This window comes from Mustelus asterias, chromosome 26 (assembly GCF_964213995.1).
Source record: "Mustelus asterias chromosome 26, sMusAst1.hap1.1, whole genome shotgun sequence".
NCBI classification, from domain to species: Eukaryota; Metazoa; Chordata; class Chondrichthyes; order Carcharhiniformes; family Triakidae; genus Mustelus; species Mustelus asterias.
The window spans coordinates 40,959,837-40,982,735 of record NC_135826.1 but is presented as its reverse complement, the minus strand read 5'-3'; the positions used below and the strand labels follow the sequence as shown (position 1 = coordinate 40,982,735).

General features: G+C 48.5%; 1 protein-coding gene across 1 annotated transcript in view; it reads left to right on the top strand.

Moving 5' to 3' along the window:
* LOC144479764 (colorectal mutant cancer protein-like) overlaps positions 1 to 20,808 on the top strand; it is a 35,813-nt gene extending 15,005 nt beyond the window's left edge. Inside the window, exons 8-15 of the mRNA XM_078198800.1 lie at positions 2,003 to 2,143; positions 4,296 to 4,402; positions 4,814 to 4,970; positions 7,442 to 7,748; positions 12,800 to 12,979; positions 14,031 to 14,107; positions 18,017 to 18,139; positions 19,413 to 20,808. Of these exons, the coding sequence (XP_078054926.1) occupies positions 2,003 to 2,143; positions 4,296 to 4,402; positions 4,814 to 4,970; positions 7,442 to 7,748; positions 12,800 to 12,979; positions 14,031 to 14,107; positions 18,017 to 18,139; positions 19,413 to 19,587 (1,267 nt within the window). The 3' untranslated portion in view covers positions 19,588 to 20,808. The remainder of the gene's footprint in view (positions 1 to 2,002; positions 2,144 to 4,295; positions 4,403 to 4,813; positions 4,971 to 7,441; positions 7,749 to 12,799; positions 12,980 to 14,030; positions 14,108 to 18,016; positions 18,140 to 19,412) is intronic.
* The last annotated feature ends 2,091 nt before the right edge of the window (positions 20,809 to 22,899 follow it).

Here is a 22,899-nt window from a genome sequence, read left to right as displayed (position 1 = left end):
GCCTGGTAAACCTTCACTGCATTCCCTCGAGAGCAAGAACATCCTTCTTCAAAAAAGGAGACCAAAACTGCACACAATACTCTAGGTGTGGCCTCACCAAGGCCCTGTATAATTGCAACAACACATCCCTGCTCCTGTACTCAAAACCTCTCGCAATGAAGGCCAACATATCATTTGCCTTCTTTACCGCCTGCTGCACCTGCATGCTTACCTTCAGTGACTGGTGCACAAGGACACCCAGGTCCCTCTGCACACTCCCCTCTCCCAATTTACAGCCATTCAGGTAGTAATCTGCCTCTTGTTTTTGCTTCCAAAGTGAATAACCTCACACTTATCCAAATTATACTGCATCTGCCATTGATTAGCCCACTCACCCAACCTGTCCAGATCATTCTGAAGGATCTCTGCATCCTCGTCACAGTTCACCCTCCCACCCAACCTGGTATCATTTGCAAACTTTGAGATGTTACATTTTGTTCCCTCATCCAAATCATTAATATATATTGTGAATAGCTGGGGTCCCAGCACCGATCCCTGTGGCACCCCACTAGTTACTGCCTGCCAATTTGAAAAGCACCCATTAATTCCTACTCTTTGTTTCCTCTCTGCAAACTAGTTTTCTATCCATCTCAATACACTTCCCCCAATCCCATACGCTTTAATCTTGCACGATAATCTCTTGTGCGGGGCTTTGTCAAACGCTTTCTGAAAGTCCAAATATACCACATCGACTGGCTCTCCCTTGTCAACTCTACTCGTTACATCTTCAGAGCATTCCAACAGATTTGTCAAGCATGATTTCCCCTTCATAAATCCATGCTGACTCTGCTATAAAGTTCTTGATAATGAATTTGAGAATTTTCCCCACTATTGATATCTGGAATTCTTTCCCATTTTCTCGTTCAAATATTTTACAGGCAAGTTTTTAAATTATTTTTTCACGGAATGTGGACGTCGCTGACAAGGCCGGCGTTTAATGTCCACCCTTAATTGCCCCTTGAGAAGGTGGTGGTGAGCTGCCTTCTTGACCCGCTGCGGTCCCCGTGGTGTAGGTACATCGTCATGATTTGGAGATGCCGGCGTTGGACTGGGGTAAACACAGTAAGAGTTTTAACAACACCAGGTTAAAGTCCAACAGGTTTATTTGGTAGCAAATAGCATTAGCTTTCGGAGCGCTGAAGGGGCATCGCTCCGAAAGCTAATGCTATTTGCTACCAAATAAACCTGTTGGACTTTAACCTGGCGTTGTTAAAACTCTTACTGTGTAGGTACATCCACAGTGCTGTTAGGGAGTGAGCTAACCATTGTGCCACCATGCCACCCTTATACCAATCCTGGTCCCAATACCAATCCCTGAGGAAAACCACAAAAAACCTTCTTCCTGGCTGAAAAACAACTATTCTTCCACCGATCTCTGCTTGCTGACTCTCAGTGTATTCCGTATCCATGCTGCCACTCCCTTTCACCTCATCAGCTTCAATTTTTCTGACAAGTCGGTGATACGGTGCATTGTCAAACACCCGTTACTCCGCGCAGTCCCTGCTGAGGACGCTCCCGCTCTGCTGACAGGAACGTGACAGACCTTTCACCCAGCTGTGATGGTGGAATGGCTGAGATTGTGTGGGACTTTGGAAGGGTGCAAAGTTTTAATAATTGTTCTGTTGCTGCGGCATTGCTTGGGCAGCACGGTGGCACAGTGGCTTCGCACTGCTACCTCACAGCGCCAGGGACCCGGGTTCGATTCCCAGCTTCGGTCACTGTCTGTGCAGAGTCTGCACGTTCTCCCCGTGTCTGCGTGGGTTTCCTCCGGGTGCTCCGGTTTCCTCCCACAGTCCGAAAGACGTGCTGGTTAGGTGCATTGGCTGTGCTAAATTTTCCCTCAGTGTATCCAAACAAGCGCAGGGGTGTGGCAAAGAGGGGGTTTTCACAGTGGCTTCATTGCAGTGTTAATGCAAGCCTTCTTGTGACACTAATAAATAAACTTTACCTGTTTTTGCTGCAGCTGTATTGACAAATGGAAAAGCCACAATGAGCAGCTGTCAGCAGTCCTGCAGGAGAGTAAAGGTGACTGCGAGAAGCTGAGCATGCTACTGGGGAAACATGAATCCAACGGCACCGCACTGCGGCTGGCCTTGCAGTACAGGTAAGGCTGACCTCCTGCACCCACAACCAACCCAGCGCGGCCACTCATTCATCCCCAACCTGTCAATCTTCACATCAGTATCTCATTCCAGAACTTGAGCACAAAATGTGACTGATACTTTCTGTGCCACACGAGTGGCGCACTGTCAGAGGGTCAGTGCTGAGGGAGTGCCGCACTGTCAGAGGGTCAGTGCTGAGGGAGTGCCGCACTGTCAGAGGGTCAGTGCTGAGGGAGTGCCGCACTGTCAGAGGGTCAGTACTGAGGGAGTGCCGCACTGTCAGAGGGTCAGTACTGAGGGAGTGCCGCAATGTCAGAGGGTCAGTACTGAGGGAGTGCCGCACTGTCAGGGGGTCAGTACTGAGGCAGTGCCACACTGTCAGAGGGTCAGTACTGAGGGAGTGCCGCACTGTCAGGGGGTCAGTACTGAGGCAGTGCCGCACTGTCAGGGGGTCAGTACTGAGGCAGTGCCGCACTGTCAGAGGGTCAGTGCTGAGGGAATGCTGCACTGTCAGAGGGTCAGTGCTGAGGGAGTGCAGCACTGTCAGAGGGTCAGTACTGAGGGAATGCAGCACTGTCAGAGGGTCAGTGCTGAGGGAATGCTGCACTGTCAGAGGGTCAGTGCTGAGGCAGTGCCGCACTGTCAGAGGGTCAGTACTGAGGGAGTGCCGCACTGTCAGGAGGTCAGTACTGAGGCAGTGCCGCACTGTCAGAGGGTCAGTGCTGAGGGAATGCTGCACTGTCAGAGGGTCAGTACTGAGGGAGTGCCGCACTGTCAGAGGTCAGTACTGAGGGAGTGCTGCACTGTCAGAGGGTCAGTGCTGAGGGAGTGCCGCACTGTCAGAGGTTCATACTGAGGGAGTGCCACACTGTCAGAGGGTCAGTGCTGAGGGAGTGCCGCAATGTCAGAGGGTCAGTGCTGAGGGAGTGCCGCACTGTCAGAGGGTCAGTACTGAGGCAGTGCCGCACTGTCAGAGGGTCAGCACTGAGGGAGTGCCACACTGTCAGAGGGTCAGTACTGAGGCAGTGCCGCACTGTCAGAGGGTCAGTACTGAGGGAGTGCCACACTGTCAGAGGGTCAGTGCTGAGGGTGTGCCGCACTGTCAGAGGGTCAGTACTGAGGCAGTGCCGCACTGTCAGAGGGTCAGCACTGAGGGAGTGCCACACTGTCAGAGGGTCAGTACTGAGGCAGTGCCGCACTGTCAGAGGGTCAGTACTGAGGGAGTGCCGCACTGTCAGAGGGTCAGTACTGAGGGAGTGCCGCACTGTCAGAGGGTCAGTGCTGAGGGAATGCCGCACTGTCAGAGGTCAGTACTGAGGGAGTGCCGCACTGTCAGAGGGTCAGTGCTGAGGGAGTGCCGCACTGTCAGAGTGTCAGTACTGAGGGAGTGCTGCACTGTCAGAGGGTCAGCACTGAGGGAGTGCCGCACTGTCAGAGGGTCAGTACTGAGGGAGTGTCGCACTGTCAGAGGGTCAGTGCTGAGGGAGTGCCGCACTGTCGGAGGGTCAGTGCTGAGGGAGTGTCGCACTGTCAGAGGGTCAGTGCTGAGGGAGTGCCGCACTGTCAGAGGGTCAGCACTGAGGGAGTGCCGCACTGTCAGAGGGTCAGTGCTGAGGGAGTGCCGCACTGTCAGAGGGTCAGTGCTGAGGGAGTGTCGCACTGTCAGAGGGTCAGTGCTGAGGGAGTGTCGCACTGTCAGAGGGTCAGTGCTGAGGGAGTGCCGCACTGTCAGAGGTTCAGTACTGAGGGAGTGTCGCACTGTCAGAGGGTCAGTGCTGAGGGAGTGTCGCACTGTCAGAGGGTCAGTGCTGAGGGAGTGCCGCACTGTCAGAGGGTCAGTGCTGAGGGAGTGTCGCACTGTCAGAGGTTCAGTACTGAGGGAGTGTCGCACTGTCAGAGGGTCAGTGTTGAGGGAGTGTCGCACTGTCAGAGGGTCAGTGCTGAGGGAGTGTCGCACTGTCAGAGGTTCAGTACTGAGGGAGTGTCGCACTGTCAGAGGGTCAGTGTTGAGGGAGTGTCGCACTGTCAGAGGTTCAGTACTGAGGGAGCGCCACACTGTCAGAACGGCACTCCAAGGTCTGATAGAAATTTAATATAACATCCTTTCAATGTTATTGTTGTGGAATTGAAGATCTGAACCTGTGTTTCCTGCAGCGAGCAGTGTACTGATGCCTGTGAACAGCTCCTGACTGAGGTTGAAGCTAAAGGGAGCTCCCTGCGGAGACAGTTAGAGGCAGGAAACTGGCACTCTGAAAAGCTGGGTAAGCAAAGTAAATCAACTCATCTGAGGAATGTGGTGTTAACCAGAGAAACCCTGGGAACATGTCCACCATCCTCATAACAACTCCCGTCCGCACCTGCATCCCACTTGCTGGAAGATGGGGAGGAGGACATGGGGCCAGGGCAAACCAGCAGTGGGAGAGAGGGACAGGAAGGGGGGGGGGGGGTCTGTCCTTTCCCCCCCTTCCTTCTTGAGACTTCCTCCAGAAGGAGTTACAGCGCAGTGAGCCTGTGTGTCACTGCTGAGGTCGCCCTGGATGTTCTCGTGAAAAGCCAGCGTTGACACAATGGGGCAGTTGTTTCTCTCTTTCTCGGAGATAAAAGTAAGTTCGGGTGTGTTTGGGGACATGAGTCAAGACTAATTTTAATTGTTTCCTCTGCTCTCTCTTCAGCTCATTGGCGCATAGACAAAGTTGGCAGACTTGGCAGTAAGGACAGAGAAGGAGTACCTGGTGCTGCCACTTTGACACCAGCGGGGAATGTTCATGGCATTTACCCAATGACTGCTGATCCACAACATCAGGCCCCGTCAGAACGCACGCAGGACAGGTGAGGTTAAATACTGTGCGTCTCAGCCACAATTTACATTCTCTCATTGCCTTTAACACAGTGAGACATCCCAAGGTGCTTCACAGGAGCCACATTATGGAGATGCGAGGACAAGTGGCCAAAAGCTTGGTCAAAGAGGTCGGAGCATCTCAAAGGAGCAGCGAAAGGTGGAGAGGTTAGTGAAGGGAATTCTAGAGCTTAGCAATGAGGCAGCTGAAGACATGCCCACCAATGGTGCAGAGGTTAAAATTGAGGATGTGCGACAGGCCAGAACTGGAGGAGGACAGCAATCCCGGTGATTGTGGGACTGAAGGAAGTTACAGAGATGGTTATCAGTTATATCACCCTCTAATCTTCTAAACTGGAGCCTAGTCTGTACAATCTGTCCTCATATTAACCCTTTAAGCTTGAAATATGGTTATTTCGGGAAAGAAGGTGATTGAGTAGAGTAGGTCTATATCCCGGAGTTTACAAGGAGCGATCTCATTGAAACATAGAAATCATAGAAACCCTACAGTGCAGAAGGAGGCCATTCGGCCCATCGAGTCTGCACCGACTACAATCCCACCCAGGCCCTACCCCCACATATTTTACCCGCTAATCCCTCTAACCTACGCATCTCAGGACTCTAAGGGGCAATTTTTAACCTGGCCAATCAACCTAACCCGCACATCTTTGGACTGTGGGAGGAAACCGGAGCACCCGGAGGTTTCCCCACGCAGACACGGGGAGAACGTGCAAACTCCACACAGACAGTGACCCGAGCCGGGAATCGAACCCGGGACCCTGGAGCTGTGAAGCAGCAGTGCTAACCCACTGTGCTACCGTGCCGACATATAAAATTCTTAATGCTGTTGAGCAGGCCGGAGCTGGGAGGAGGTTTCGCCTGAGCGGGCAGCCTCGAACAGGGGGGGGTCACAATTTCAGAATAAAGGATCAATCATTTAGGACCAGGTGGGGGAGGATTTTCTTTCCTCAGAGGGTTGTGAATCTTCGGAATTCTTCAGTCCGGGGAGTTGTGGATGTCAGATGTTGAGTTCACTCAAGACTGAGAGGGATAGAATTCTGGACATTGAGGGAATTAAGAGGCATTGGGATAGTGCAGGGATGTGGAGTTGGAGCAACAGATCAGCCTTGACCTAGTTGAAGCAGTTTGTGTCCGATTGCAGCAAGACCTGGACAATATGCAGGATTAGGCTGACCAGAGGCAAGTAACATTCATGCTACACACACCACACAGGTGTCAGACAATAACCATTTCCAAAAAGAGAGGATCTAATCATCACCCCTTGACATTCAATGGCATTACCATTGCTGAATCCCCCACTATTAACATCCTGGAGGTTACCATTGACCAGGAACTGAACTGGACTAACCATATAAATACTCTGGCTACCAGAGCATGTCAGAGGTTGGGAATCTTGCAGCGAGTAACTCACCTCCTGACTCCCCAAAGCCTGTCCACCATCTACAAGGCACAAATCAGGAGTGTGATGGAATACTGTCCGTTTGCCTTATTGAGTGCAGCTCCAACCACACGTAAGGAGATGAACACCTTCCAGATGAACCCCTTCCACAAACATTCACTCCCTCCACCACCAACAAATATTGGCAGCAGTGTGTAGTATCTACAAGATGCACTACAGGGATTCACCAAGGCTCCGTAGGCAGCACCTTCCAAACCCACAACCACTGCCACCTAGAAGGACAAGAACAGCAGATAAACTAAACTCACTGGAGTTTAGAAGAGTGAGAGGGGACCTCATAGAAACTTATAAAATTCTAACAGGGTTAGACAGGGTAGATTCAGAAAGAATGTTCCAATGGTGAGGGAGCCCAGAACTAGGGGGTCATAGTTTGAGGATAAGGGGTAAACCTTTTAGAACTGAGGTGAGGAGAAATTTCTTCACCCAGAGGGTGGTGAATGTGTGGAATTCACTCCCACAGAATGTAGTTGAGGCCAAAATGTTTGATTTCAAGAAGAAATGAGATATAGCTCTTGGGGCTAAAGGGATCAAGGGATATGGGGGAAGGGGGAGAATCAGGATATTGAATTTGATGATCAGCCATGATCATAATAAATGGCATAGCAGGCTCGAAGGGCCGAACGGCCTCCTCCTGCTTCTAGTTTCTATGTTTCTAACAGCAGATACTTGGGAACACCACCACCTGGAGGTTCCTCTCCAAGTCACTCACTATTTTGACTTTGAATAATATTGCCGTTTCTTTACTGTCGCTGGGTCAAAATCCTGGAACTCCCTCCCTAACAGCACTGTGGGTGTCCCCACATCACAGGGACTGTAGTGGTTCAAGAAGGCAACTCACCACCACCTTCTCAAGGGCAACTAGGACAATAAATGCTGGCCTAGCCAGTGACACTCACATCCCATAAATGGATTTTGAAAAAGGATTGAAGGGCTGAATGGCCCTCCTATTTATTCCAGATTTAGTCCTTATGCTCTCACTTGCAGGACTTCCAGTATCTCGAGGGAGCCGGAGGGTGATGATGTTGAAACTCGTCTGAGAGGAGACGTCACAAGGTTCCGAGTCAGCTGTGCTGCAGTAATGCTGACCATCCTGGAACTGGGAGACACAGCAGCTCACCTGAAACGCTATCTCCCCACCCTCTGGGAGGGTGAGGCCAGCTCTCAAAGCAGTGAGACTGGAACGGCCACACAGGGTTTGGTGGTGCCTGGGATCGGCACACATTCACACAAGGTGGTTCACCAACACAAGAAGGCGAAGAAGGAAGTTCTGCAAGAACTTGTGACTGTCAGGGTAAGTGCCACTGGTGAGGGTATTTATGGATTTTTGTTGGGTCAGAGTATTAAGGGTTAAGGAACCAAGGTGAAAAGATGGAGTTCAGGTTCAGATCAGCCATGATCTGAATTGATTTGATTTTGATTTGATTTGATTTGATTTATTATTGTCACATGTATTAGCATACAGTGAAAAGTATTGTTTCTTGCGTGCTCTACAGACAAAGCATACCGTTCACAGAGAAGGAAATGAGAGGGTGCAGAACGTAGTGTTACAGTCATAGCTAGGGTGTAGAGAAAGATCAACTCAATGCAAGGTAGGTCCATTCAAAAGTCTGACAGCAGCAGGGAAGAAGCTGTTCTTGAGTTGGTTTGTATGTGACCTCAGACTTTTGTATCTTTTTCCCGACAGAAGGTGGAAGAGAGAATGTGAATGGAAGAACAGGTTAAAAGGGCTGAATGGCCTCCTCCTGATCCTATAGAATTGTCGAAGCTTACAGCAGAGAAAGAGGCCATTCAGTCCATCATGCCTATGCAAGCTCCCACTACCCCACCTTTTCCCACAGCTCTGTAACTTTCTTCCCTTCAAATACTTATTTATTCAATTTTCTGTTGAAAGTGAAAACAAAAACTGCGGATGATGGAAATCTGAAATAAAAACAGAAAATTCTGGATAAAATCAGAGCGTCACGGTGACGCGGTGGTTAGCACTGCTGCCTCACAGCGCCAGGGACCCGGGTTCGATTCCGGCCTTGGGTCACTGTCTGTATGGAGTTTGCACGTTCTCCCTGTGTCTGCGTGGGTTTCCTCCGGTTGCTCCGGTTTCCTCCCACAGTCCACAAGAACTGCTGGTTAGGTGGATTGACCACGCTAAACTGCCCCTTCAAGATGTGGAGGTTAGGGGCATTAGTGGGGTGAATACGTGGGGTGACAGGAATAGGGCCTGGGTGAGATGCTCTGTCAGAGCCAGTGCAGACTCGATGGGCTGAATGGCCTCCTGCAGCACCGTCGGGATTCTATGGTTATGGTCTATGAGAAGGGCTGGTAGCATCTTTGCGAAGAGAAAGAGAGATAACTGTGTTTATACCATTTTCATGTAGACAGTTCCCCCGTTAGACTCTGAGTCGGATCTGAGGTCATTTCTTTTATTGCTGGTGTTTTATTAGTGATTTAGATCCCTGATTATTTCACAGAATCACAGAATCCCACAGGGCAGGAGAGGCCCTTCGGCCCATTGAATCTGCACCGACGCGTAAAAGATCCTGATTTGCCCACCTAATCCCACTTGCCAGAACTTGGCCCATAGCCTTGAATGTTATGATGTGCCAAGTGCTCATCCAGGTACTTTTAAAGGATGTGAGGCAACCCGCCTCCACCACCCTCCCAGGCAGCGCATTCCAGACTGTCACCACCCTCTGGGTAAAAACGTTTTTCCTCAAATCCCCCCCCCCCCCTTAGCCTCCCACCACTCACTTTTAACTTGTGTCCCCTCATTACTGACCCTTCAACTAAGGGGAACAGCTGTTCCCTATCCACCCTGTCCATGCCCCTCATAATCTTGTACACCTCGATCAGGTCGCCCCTCAGCCTTCTCTGTTCCAGAGAAAACAACCCAAGCCTATCCAACCTCTCTTCATAACTTAAATGCTCCATCCCAGGCAGCATCCTGGTGAATCTCCTCTGCACTCCCTCCAGTGCAATCACATCCTTCCTATAATGTGGTGACCAGAACTGCACACAGTGCTCCAGCTGTGGCCCCACCAAAGTTCTATACGTGACCTCTCTGGTTTTGTAATCTATACCCTGGTTGATAAAGGCAAGTATGTCAGATGTCTTTTTCACCACCCTATTAACCTGCCTTTCCGCCTTCCGAGATCTATGGACAAACACGCCAAGGTCCCTTTGTTCTTCGGAACTTCCCAGTGTCAAACCTTTCAAAATATACTTCCTTGTCAAATTACCCCTTCCAAAGTGTATCACATCACACTTTTCAGGGTTAAATCTGCCACCTATTCGCCTGTTTAACCATCTCATCTATACCCTCCTGTAGCCCAAGACACTCAACCTCACTGTTAACCACCCGACCAATCTTTGTGTCAAAGAACAAAGAACAATACAGCACAGGAACAGGCCCTTCGGCCCTCCAAGCCTGCGCCGCTCATATGCCCAACTAGACCATTCGTTTGTATCCCTCTATTCCCAGTCTGTTCATGTGGTTATCTAGATAAGTCTTAAACGATCCCAGCATGTCCACCTCAAGCAGCTTGGTTGGCAGCGCATTCCAGGCCCCCACCACCCTCTGTGTAAAATACATCCCCCTGACATCTGTGTTGAACCTTGCCCCCCTCACCTTGAACCCGTGACCCCTTGTGTTCGTCACCTCCGACCTGGGAAAAAGCTTCCCACTGTTCACCCTATCTATGCCCTTCATAATTTTATACACCTCTATTAGGTCGCCCCTCATCCTCTGTCTTTCCAGGGAGAACAACCCCAGTTTACCCAATCTCTCCTCATAGCTAAGACCCTCCATACCAGGCAACATCCTGGTAAACCTTTTCTGTACTCTCTCCAAAGCCTCTACGTCCTTCTGGTAGTGTGACGACCAGAACTGGACACAGTATTCCAAATGTGGCCTAACCAATGTTCTATACAGCTGCAACATCATATGCCAACTTTTATACTCTATGCCCCGTCCAATAAAGGCAAGCATGCCATATGCCTTCTTGACCACCCTCTCCACCTGTGCTGCCACCTTTAAGGATCTGTGGTCTTGTACACCCAGGTCCCTCTGTGTGTCTATACTCCTGATGGTTCTGCCATTTATTGTATAGCTCCCCCTTACATTAGATCTACCGAAATGCATCACTTCGCATTTATCTAGATTAAATTCCATCTGCCATTTTTCCGCCCAATGTTCCAGCCTATCTATATCCTGCTGTATTCTCTGACAATGTTCATCACTATCCGCAACTCCAGCAATCTTTGTGTCGTCCGCAAACTTACTGATCACACCAGCTACATCTTCCTCCAAATCATTTATATATATCACAAACAGCAGAGGTCCCAGTACAGAGCCCTGCGGAACACCACTAGTCACAGACCTCCAAATGGAAAAAGACCCCTCCACTGTTACCCTCTGTCTTCTATGGCTAAGCCAGTTCTCCACCCATCTAGCTAGCTCACCTTTTATCCCGTGAGATTTAACCTTTTGCACCAGCCTGCCATGAGGGACCTTGTCAAACGCTTTACTAAAATCCATATAGACGACATCCACGGCCCTTCCCTCGTCAATCGTTTTTGTCACCTCCTCAAAAAACTCAACCAAATTTGTGAGGCATGACCTCCCTCGTACAAAACCATGCTGTCTATCGCTAAGGAGATTATTCAGTTCTAAATGCGCATACATCCTATCTCTAAGAATCTTCTCCAACAATTTCCCTACCACGGACGTCAAGCTCACCGGCCTATAATTACCCGGGTTATCCTTGCTACCCTTCTTAAATAACGGGACCACATTTGCTCTCCTCCAATCCTCTGGGACCTCACCTGTGTCCAGCGAAGAGACAAAGATTTCTGTTAGAGGCCCAGCAACTTCATCTCTCGCCTCCCTGAGGAGTCTAGGATAGATGCCATCTGGCCCTGGGGATTTGTCTGTCTTAATGTTTCCTAAAAAACCTAACACTTCCTCCCTTGCAATTGAGATTTTTTCTAACGGGTCAACACATCTCTCTGAGACACTACCAGTCAACATGTCCGTCTCCTTTGTGAATACTGATGCAAAGTATTCGTTTAGGATCTCACCTACTTCCTTTGGTTCTAAGCATAATTCCCCTCCTTTGTCCCTGAGAGGTCCGATTCTTTCCCTAACAGCCCTCTCGTTCCTAATGTATGTATAAAATGCCCTAGGATTCTCCTTAATCCTGTCTGCCAAGGACATTTCATGACCCCTTTTTGCCCTTCTAACTCCCTGCTTGAGTTCTTTTCTACTCTCTCTGTATCCCTCCAGTGCTCCATCTGTTTTTAGCTGCCTGGACCTCATGTATGCCTCTTTCTTCTTTTCGATTAGACCCACAATTTCACTGGTTATCCACAGCTCCCGAATCCTACCTTTCCTATCCTTCCTCTTTACAGGCACATGCCTGTCCTGCAGTCCTATCAACTGCTCCTTAAAAGACTCCCACATGCCAGATGTGGATTTTAAAGACTCCCACATGCCAGATGTGTCATCGGCAAACGTACTGATCCTACCCCCCACATAGTCATCTATGTCATTTATATAAATGATGAACAATAGGGGGTCCCGCACGGATCCTGTGGTACACCACTGGTCACTGGCCTCCAGTCACTAAAGCAGCTGTCTGTCACCACCCTCTGTCTCCTACCGCTAAGCCAATTATTAATCCACCTTATCAGATCACCCAGTATTCCATGTGCATTAGCCTTCTTAATAAGTCTCCAATGTGGTACTTCGTCAAATGCTTCGCTGAAATCCATGTAAACTACATCAACTGCACTACCCTCATCCACACACTTGGTTACATGCTCAAAAAATTCAATCAACTTTGTTAGGCATGACCTCCCTCTGACAAAACCGTGCTGACTATTCCTGATCAAACCTTGCCTCTCCAAATGGAGATAGATTCTCTCCTTCAGAATCTTCTCCAGTAGTATCCCAACCACAGACGTGAGGCTCACTGGTCTGTAGTTTCCTGGCTTGTCCCTACAACCTTTCTTAAATAGTGAGACCACATTAGCTGTTCTCCAGTCCTCTGGCACCTCACCTGATGAAGGGGCAGTGTTCTGAAAGCTTGTGCTGCCAAATAAACCTGTTGGACTTTAACCTGGTGCTGTGAGACTTCTTACTGTACCTCCCCTGTAGCCAGGGAGGAATTAAAAATTTGGGTCAGAGCCCCTGCAATTTCCTTCCTTGCCTGAAATTTGAAATTTCTCTAACCTACTATGAATTTCTCCAGCAGTGACCCTTGGGCTTCATTGCCCTAGTTACTTGTTGCAGAGTATCTTAGTACATATTGAGAGTCTCTGATCTGCTCCTCCTTAATGGATTATCAGGATGAGATTTCCTGGCTGAAAGGTCAGCTGAGTTGGGTGAAGAAGGAGAGGAGAGAGCTGGAGCAGAATCTGCGATCCCAGGAGACTCAGGAAGTGGCCACAATCCTCCTCCTCGCACACTGGCAGGCAGAGCGTGAGGAGTGTCTACAAGAGCAACACATCGCACACTGCGTCAAGGAGGTACGTCCAAGGACAGAGATACAGGTGTCTCACTGATGGTGCAGCAGTATTCCTGCTCCTGACCACTATCTGGGGAGGCGATGGCCCAGTGGTATTATCGTTTGACTATTAATCCGGAAACTCAGCTAAATTCTGGGGACCCGGGTTCGAATCCCGCCACGGCAGATGGTGAAATTTGAATTCAATTAAAAATATTTGGAATTAAAAATCTACTGCTGACCATGAAACCATTGTCGATTGTCGGGAAAAAAAAGCATCTGGTTTACTAATGTTCCTTAGGGAAGGAAATCTGCTGTCCTTATCTAGTCTGGCCTACATGTGACTCCAGAGACACAGCAATGTGGTTGACTCTCAACTGCCCTCCAAAGGCAACTAGGGATGGACAATAAATGCTGTAAGAAGTCTCACAACACCAGGTTAAAGACTTTAACCTGGTGTTGTGAGACTTCTTACTGTGTTCACCCCAGTCCAACGCCGGCATCTCCACATCAATAAATGCTGGCCAGCCAGTGATGCCTGTGGTAAACCACTGTTATGTCCTGATAACCACTGTTATGTTCTGATGACTGGACACACCCCTACCGGTGCTGCCTGAGGCTCCTCCCCTGTTCACTGGGGCATAAAGGTGGCTGCTCCTTCCCTTCGCCTCATTCTGGTCTGGTCCCTCGGTTAGAGTTTACTGTAGAGTTAGTTCCCTTTTATAGTTAATAAAAGCCTATTATTCCAGATTCCGTCTCTGGGTATTGATAGTGCATCAATGCCCATGTCCCACGAATGAATTAAAAATCTAGTGACCATTTCTGGAGAGCGTTTTAGTCTGAGGCTCAGTCAGACATCCTGCCAACATTCACTCATGGGCTTCCAGACAATGCCTGGTCACGTGATGAGACTGCCAGAGATGGCTGGGGGAAGCCCTATGGATCTCAGTCAAGTGATCATATCTGAGGGGTAGAAAGAGAGAGAAAGCAATGAAATAAATCAGAGCACTCAGAATTATAAGCTCTTAGCTGAGGATCTTGTCAAGGTCTGATTGACTCTGCTCCATTTTTAGGAGACTGCACCAACATCAGAAGCTCCAGCAATCAGCAATGACCAACTGGTGTCTGAACTCACTGCGGCCTCCACACGGTAAGCACAGGAAATACTAGACATTGGGATAACGAGAAAGAACCTTATAAATCACAACAGAGGTGGGTAGTGTACAGATTGATTATTCCAGTGTGATAGCGAGGGGAGCGAAACTCTGTAAGAGTTAGAATAGACTGGATGGTGGCCAGGTCTCATGTCTCTAGAGCGTTAGTCTGGGTGTCATGGTTACCAGTCCAGTGACATAACCACTTTGTCATCGCCTCCCCTAAGTGCAGCTTCAACACTTTTGAAGCTTGACACCATTCAGAACAAAGCAGCCCCAGTTGATTGGCACCCCACCCAAAAACATCCACTCCCTCCACCCCAAACACACAGCAGCAGCCGTGTGTACCATCAAAACATGCACTGCAGCAACTCACCAAGGATCCTTAGATAGCACCTTCCAAACCTTCCTCTATCACCAAGAAGGAGAAGGGCAGCAAGTGTATAGAAGCACCACTACCTTCAGGGTTCCCTCCAGGTCACTCACCATCCTGACTTGGAAATATATCGCCGTTCTTCACTGTCACTCGACCAAAATCCTGGAACTCCCTCCCTTACAGCACCATGGGTGTACCTACGCCACAGGGACTGTAGCGGTTCAAGAATGAAGCTCAGTACCTTCTCAAGGGCAATTAGGGATGGGCAATAACTGCTGGTTTCGTCAGCAATGCCCGCATTCCATGAATATTTTTTTTAAAAGTCATCCAGGCAAGTGCAGAGTATCCCATTACATTCCTGACTTGTGCCTTGTAGATGGTGAACAGCCTTTGAGGAGTCAGGAAGTGAGTAACTCTCGCAGGATTCCCAGCCTCTGACCTGCTCTTGTAGCCCCAGTGTTTATCTAAGACCATAAGACCATAAGACATAGGAGCAGAATTAGGCCACTTGGCCCATCGAGTCTGCTCCGCCATTCAATCATGGCTGATATTTTTCTCATTCCCATTCTCCTGCCTTTTCCCCATAACCCCTGATCCCCTTATTAGTCAAGAACCTATCTATCACTGTCTTAAAGACACTCAATGACCTAGCCTCCACAGCCTTCAGTGGCAAAGAGTTCCACAGATTCACCACTCTCTGGCTGAAGAAATTCCTGCTCGTCTCTGTTTTAAAGGATCGTCCCTTTAGTCTGAGATTGTGCCCTCTGGTTCTAGTTTTTCCTACTAGTGGAAACATCCTCTCCACGTCCACTCTATCCAGGCCTCGTAGTATCCTGTAAGTTTCAATAAGATCCCCCCTCATCCTTCTAAACTCCAACGAGTACAGACCCAGAGTCCTCAACCGTTCCTCATACAACAAGCTCTTCATTCCAGGGATCATTCTTGTGAACCTCCTCTGGACCCTTTCCAAGGCCAGCACATCCTTCCTTAGAGATGGGGCCCAAAACTGCCCACAATACTCCAAATGGGGTCTGACCAGAGCCTTATACAGCCTCAGAAGTACATCCCTGCTTTTGTATTCTCGCCCTCTTGACATGAATGCTAACATTGCATTTGCCTTCCTAATTGCCGACTGAACCTGCACGTTAACCTTAAGAGAATCTTGAACAATGACTCCCAAGTCCCTTTGTGCTTCTGATTTCCTAAGTATTTCCCCCTTTAGCAAATAGTCTATGCCTCCATTCCTCCTTCCAAAGTGCATAACCTCACACTTTTCCACATTGTTTTCCATCTGCCACTTCTTTGCCCACTTTCCTAACCTGTCCAAGTCCTTCTGCAGCCCCCCTGCTTCCTCAATACTACCTGTCCCTCTACATATCTTTGTATCATCTGCAAACTTAGCAACAGTGCCTTCAGTTCCTTCTTCCAAATCATTAATGTATATTGTGAAAAGTTGTGGTCCCAGCACTGACCCCTGAGGCTCACCACTAGTCACCGGCTGCCATCTGAAAAAGACCCCTTTATCCCCACTCTCTGCCTGCTGCCAGTCAGCCAATCCTCTATCCATGCCAGGATCTTACCCTTAACACCATGGGCTCTTAACTTATTTAACAGTCTCCTGTGTGGCTGGTTCAGTTCTGTCTCTGGTCGATGGTAACACCCAGAGTGTTGATGGCGGGAGATTCAATTATTGCAATGCCATTGAAAATGAAAGGGAGGTGGTTAGACTGTCTTGTTGGAGACAGTCATTAACAGGCACCTGTGTGGAGTGAAGTTTACCTGTTGATTGTTGTATTGGGGCTGACTCTGTACCTTCAGCACTGTCACTGGAACAAAGATTGCTTCATCGCGAAGATCAGAGTCTTCATCAATAACATTGGCTCCGTGTGATCTCCGATACAAGTTCCCATCGTGTGAGGGGCTCAGAGGAGAACTTCCCAGGATAGCTTTTCCCAATTTGGCCCTGGGATTTTCTCTTTGGGACTTCTCATCCCCAAGGAGATTAAGTGGCAGGAGTGAGGAGAGAGTGATTGTCACAGTGCGTGAGGCAGGTCTGATTCACCAGCTCGGCTTGAAATAACTGTCAATTGTGAATGTTTTTCTTACATTCCCCCGAGGGTCATCCTGTCAATTGAAAGCGATGAAAAGGAAATACAGAGTGGCCATATTAACGAGGCAGTGCAGGTGAAGCAGTGTTGTCCACAATCCTGCCCCTGCGTGACATTATCTGTAGCTTCTGGCTGAACTCCCATTGATTTGTTCAGGATACTTGAGCTGACCTCTCCTGTGTTGCTATATTCTGGAGAGCTTCCCCAGCCACAGGAGTAGATTGTTTTTTACAACCCTCCACTGCCCCTGATTTGTCACAATGTCTGAGACATCCAGTATTGAAGCAGAAATATTCCACCAGGAAACACGGTGAAGGCTGAAGTCACAGCCGGGGGCTGAGGGGCAATATAAAATAAAAACACAAAGCTAATACAAATGCAACCTGTGGAGATGTTCCTCTGGAATCAGACAGCAGTGAAGACGTATAGCTCATTTGGCCACCTCTCTGTGTATTTCCTTACTTGGCTGAGTTTCCGAAAGATGTGCTGGTTAGGTGCATTGGCCATGCTAAATTCTCCCTCAGTGTACCCGAACAGGCACCAGAATGTGGCGACTAGGGGATTTTCACATTAACTTCATTGCAATGTTAACATAAGCCTTACTTGTGACTAATAAATAAACTTTAAACTGTCAAATTTCTATCTGATAATGTTTATATGATGCACCTTGGGACAGTGTAGAGGGAGCTTTACTCTGTATCTAACCCCGTGCTGTACCTGTCCTGGGAGTGTTTGATGGGGACAGTGTAGAGGGAGCTTTACTCTGTATCTAACCCCGTGCTGTACCTGTCCTGGGAGTGTTTGATGGGGACAGTGTAGAGGGAGCTTTACTCTGTATCTAACCCCGTGCTGTACCTGTCCTGGGAATGTTTGATGGGGACAGTGTAGAGGGAGCTTTACTCTGTATCTAACCCCGTGCTGTACCTGTCCTGGGAGTGTTTGATGGGGGACAGTGTAGAGGGAGCTTTACTCTGTATCTAACCCCGTGCTGTACCTGTCCTGGGAGTGTTTGATGGGGACAGTGTAGAGAGAGCTTTACTCTGTATCTAACCCCGAGCTGTACCTGTCCTGGGAGTGTTTGATGGGGACAGTGTAGAGGGAGCTTTACTCTGTATCTAACCCCGTGCTGTACCTGTCCTGGGAGTGTTTGATGGGGACAGTGTAGAGGGAGCTTTACTCTGTATCTAACCCCGTGCTGTACCTGTCCTGGGAGTGTTTGATGGGGGACAGTGTAGAGGGAGCTTTACTCTGTATCTAACCCCGTGCTGTACCTGTCCTGGGAGTGTTTGATGGGGGACAGTGTAGAGATACAATACCCCTCCCCACCCACTGGGATACCCACTCACCAAGTGCAGTCAGTGTGGTTTAACCTGGTGTTTGTGAAAGTTTCAGGAGTAAAGCTGATGTGAATTGTCCTACAGAGTGAAACAACTGAGAGGACGTATTGAGGAGCTGGCGGCATCACTGGAGAAAATGATAAGAAACAACAATATTGCGAAGGATCAGTCTGAGGAACTCACCTGTGAACTGAGGAAAACATACAGGTATCCCAGGAAGCAGGGTGACTGGGCTGCTTATTTTACATGGAGGCCAGAACTGTGCATAATGTTCTAACTGTACATGAACTGAACAACATTAGTAAGATCCCGGGGCCTGAGCAGGTCTGTTCCTCCAAGGTCAGCAAGGTCACAGGCTGGTAAGGGCCAAGGGTCAGGGAATGCAACCTTCAGTGAGCTGGCTTCAATCTTCTGCCAGACTTCACTTCTTCAGATCTTTCATCTTCTCAGCACTTCACCTGAATCTGCAAAGGAACAGGAGGAGGCCATTCAGCCCCTTTACCCTGCTTGCCATTCAGTTAGGTCATGGCTAATCTGTATATTAACTTCCATCTCCCCACCTTGCCTAACAGACATCTATCAGCCTGTGACGCCCAGAGCCAGCAGCCCTTTTTGGGGGGTGTGGAAGAGAGTTTGAGAGTTCCGCTCCCCTCTGTGTGAAAGTCTTCCTGACATCATTCCCAATCAGCCAGCTTCTCATGTTAAAATTCTGCCCTCGTGTTCTGGTACCACCCCCGAGCCCTCTGGAAATAGTCTCCAATCAACCCGATTGAATCCTTTAATCACCTCAGTCAGAATGATCACCCCTTAACCCTCTAAACCCGAGGGCAAACAAGGTTAATCTATTGAACCTGTCCTTTTAATTTAATCCTTTTCACTCTGGTATCATTCTAGTGATTCAATGCTGCACCCACTCCAAAGCCAATGTACATAAGAACATAAGAACTAGTCTCGCCTCATAAGCCATCCCTCTCAACTCCGGAATCAACCTAGTGAATCTCCTCTGCCCCCGCTCCAGTACCAGTATATCCTTTCTCAAGTAAGGAGACCAAAACTGTACACAGTACTCCCTTTGTGGGTGCATTGCGCAGAACTGAACACAGTTCCCACAGATAATGATGGTATAACTTCCATTCCTTTGTATTCCAATCCCCTATAAAGGCGACCACTCCATTAGCTTTTAAATTCAAAGAACAAAGAACAGTACAGCACAGGAAACAGGCCCTTCAGCCCTCCAAGCCTGTGCCGCTCCTTGGTCCAACTAGACCAATCGTTTGTATCCCTCCATTCCCAGGCTGCTCATGTGACTATCCAGGTAAGTCTTAAACAATGTCAGCTTGCCTGCCTCCACCACCCTACTTGGCAGCGCATTCCAGGCCCCCACCCCATTCATTCTGTACCCGCCCATTTTGAGTAGTGCCTGAATCTAATTATCAGATTAAACAACGTTCTGATTTAAACTCTAATTTCCCCGCTGCAGCAACTTGTCAGTGGCCTACAGAAACACCAAGAGGAAGTATGAGAACCAGCTGAGCAAACTGGAGTCACAGGTCAGCACCATGTCTGAGCGGCAGGGTGTGCAGATCCAAGCACTGGAGGAGAAAGCCAGGAGGCTTCAAGAGGAATTGCAGAACGCGCGCGGCACACCATTGTAACAGGGATCGCAGAATCAGGACAACCCTGGACCATCTGCATTTGTACAGACTTTGTGCTAATCTTTGGTGTTGGGAGAGCATTTGGACAGAACTTCCCCCCCGTGAGGTGAAATGGGTAGGTAGATTCCACAATGGGGGATAAAGAGGGTACATGGACTGTGGGAGGAGATCACATGGTTCCATGAAGGACGCAGCACATCTTAACTGAGTGAGGATTGAATTTAAAGTCCGGAATGGCCTCCTTTTATTCAGTGAATCCGCGGTTAATCAGCTTCCCAGCTCTCACTTTTTGCAGGAAGCTCCAATCTGCCTACTTCAGCCCTGCATGCAAGCGATTTTATGCGATGACTTTTTTACCCAAATTCCTCAGTCAGCATAGCTACGTGATACTCTTTAAGGTTTCATATATTTGGGGTAAATGATATAAATTTGATGAGGGGCAGTTATGTGGGAGGGTAACTTTTCAGAGGGGTTGTTTGGGGTGGCTCCTCCTTCACTGTCAAACAATCGCACCAAATCCTACAATGTGGGCAATCATCTTTTTAAAGACGCACAAATTGTGGGAAAGTTAATCCTAAAACACGGGAAAAAGAAAGTGTTTAAATTTCCATCATATCGCCAAGTGCAAAAAAGACAAATAAATACACAACTGAAGTGAGGTTTGAGGAGTCAGTGAGGGAGAGTGGGCAGAGTCAAGCAATAATCCTTTGCACTAAAGATTATTGGGCGGCACAGCGGCAAGCACTGCTGCCTCACAGCGCCAGGGACCTCAGTTCGATTCCCGGCTTTGGGCCACTGTCTGCGTGGAGTTTTGCACATTCTCCCCACATCTGCGTGGGTTTCATCCGGGTGCTCCGGTTTCCTCCCACAGTTCAAAGATGCACGGGTTAGATTGATTGACTATGCTAAATTGACCTTCATTTCAGTGGGATTAGCGGGGTAAATATGTGGGGTTACGGAGATAGGGGCTGGGTGGGACTGTTGTCCATGCAGGCTTGATGGGCCGAATGGCCTTCTTCTGTACTGTAGGGATTCTATGATTCTATAATAGAATTTGAATGGCACAGCAAGCTGCCATTCGACTCATTCCAGGATTTATCCAATTTCCTTTTGAAAGTTATTATTGAATCGGTTTCTCTTTCAGGTCTTCCAGATCATAACTCATTGGGTTAATAAATGTTTCCTCATCTTCCCCCTCTGGTTCTTTTGATAATGAATCTTAAGCTGTGTCTTTTTAAAAATTCTTTCTTAGGGATGTGGGCGCCACTGGGAAGGCCACTAATTGTTGTCCATCCATAATTGCCCTTGAAATGATCGATTTGTCACACTATTTTCAGAGGGCAGTTAAGAGTCAACTACATTGCTGAGAGTCTGGAGTCACGTGTGGGCCAGACTGGGTAAGAACGACAGATTTCCTTCCCTAAAGGACATTAGTGATCCAAATGGATTTTTACAACAACCATTGATAGTTTCATGGTCATCTTCAGAGAGATTAAATTACAATTCCAGGTTTATAAATTGAATTTAAATTCCACCAGCTGCCTTGGTGGGATTTGATCCCAGAACATTAAAATAAAAACAAAGTATCCTGGAAATTGTAAATAATGAGAATACTTGAAAAGCCCAGCGGGGTCGGACAGGATCTGGGAAAAGAGAAACTCTTTAGATGCTGCAGCTTTCTCGGTTTTCATTGCCCAGACCATTAGCCTGGGCCTCTGGATCACTACAGTGCCACTATCTCCTGTTCAATTCCTGAGCTCGCTGCCACTGGAAACACTGGCTCCTTGTTTACCCTCCTGATGATGTGGAACATCTTTCCTCTGCTCTGAGAAAAATGATCCAGAGTTTGTATTCCTCTCCACATTAGCTATGAGGAGAGGTTGGAGAAACTTGGTTTGTTCTCACTGGAGCGACGGAGGTTGAGGGGAGACCTGATAGAAGTCTACAAGATTATGAGAGGCATGGACAGAGTGGATAGTCAGAAGCTTTTTCCCAGGGTGGAAGAGTCAATTACTAGGGGGCACAGGTTTAAGGTGCGAGGGGCAAGGTTTAAAGGAGATCTACGAGGTATTTTTTATACAGAGGGTGGTGGGTGCCTGGAACTCGTTGCAGGGGGAGGTAGTGGAAGCAGATACGGGAGTGACTTTTAAGGGGCGTCTTGACAAGTACATGAATAGGAATAGAGGGATACGGTCCCTGGAAGGGTAGGGGGTTTTCGTTAAGTCGGGCAGCATGGTTGGTGCAGGCTTGGAGGGCCGAAGGGCCTGTTCTTGTGCTGTAATTTTCTTTGTTCTTTGTACATTGAGTGTACCTACAAGCTGATTAGAGTTGAGTTGAAGAAGAATGGTACGCTTCACGTTATACATTGACTGGTGCTCAGTGAGAGCGGTCTCGAAGTGGATTATTGAATTGGCCAAGCTGTCTAACGGTCAGTATAATGGAGTGACTTGGAGGCAGAGGGCGAGTCTCTTTAGGGCTTTCACCAGCTGCTCCTCCTCCAAAACACACACAGACATTCCATCAGCAATCCAAACCGTGAGCCCATGGCACAGTTTCCAGTTAAATCCTCACTCCCATGCCCACAGCTTTGATTTTAAAACATGTTTAATTTAACAGGTGAATTCAAACCCCTCAAATTCTAGGACATGGGCAGCACACTGGTTAGCACTGTGGCCTCACAATGCCAGGGACCCAGGTTCCATTACGGCCTCTGCCTGTGTTGAGTTTGCACGTTCTCCCCGTGGGTTTCCAGTTATGATAGGTGGGTCTATGACAGGTTGAAACTCCTGTGCTGAGGGAATACTGCACTGTCAAAGGTGCAATCTTTCCAACGAGATGCTAAACAAGGGCCTCATCTGCCGACTGCGGTGGATGCAAACGATCTCCGAATTCCTATGGTGCAGAACGAGGTCCTTCAAGCCTGCACCAACTCTCCGAAAGAGCATTTTACCCAGGCTCTATCCCCATGCATTTACCACGGCTAATCCACCTAACCTACACATCTTTGGACTGTGGGAGGAAACCTACTCAGGCACAGGGAGAATATGCAAACTCCACATAGACAGACAGTGACCTAAGGCTGGAATTGAATCCAGGTCCCTGGTGCTGTGAGGCAGCTGTGCTAACCACTGTGCCACCCCTTGCACTATTTCAAAGAAGAACAGGGGAGTTTTCCCTGGTCTCTTCAGGCCAATCGCCATCACAAAAACACTGTGCACTGATGTAATGTACAAAATGCAGCAGCAAATCTGTGCACAGCAAGCTCCCAGAAATGGCAATGTGATAATGACAAATCATCTGTTTTTGTGATCT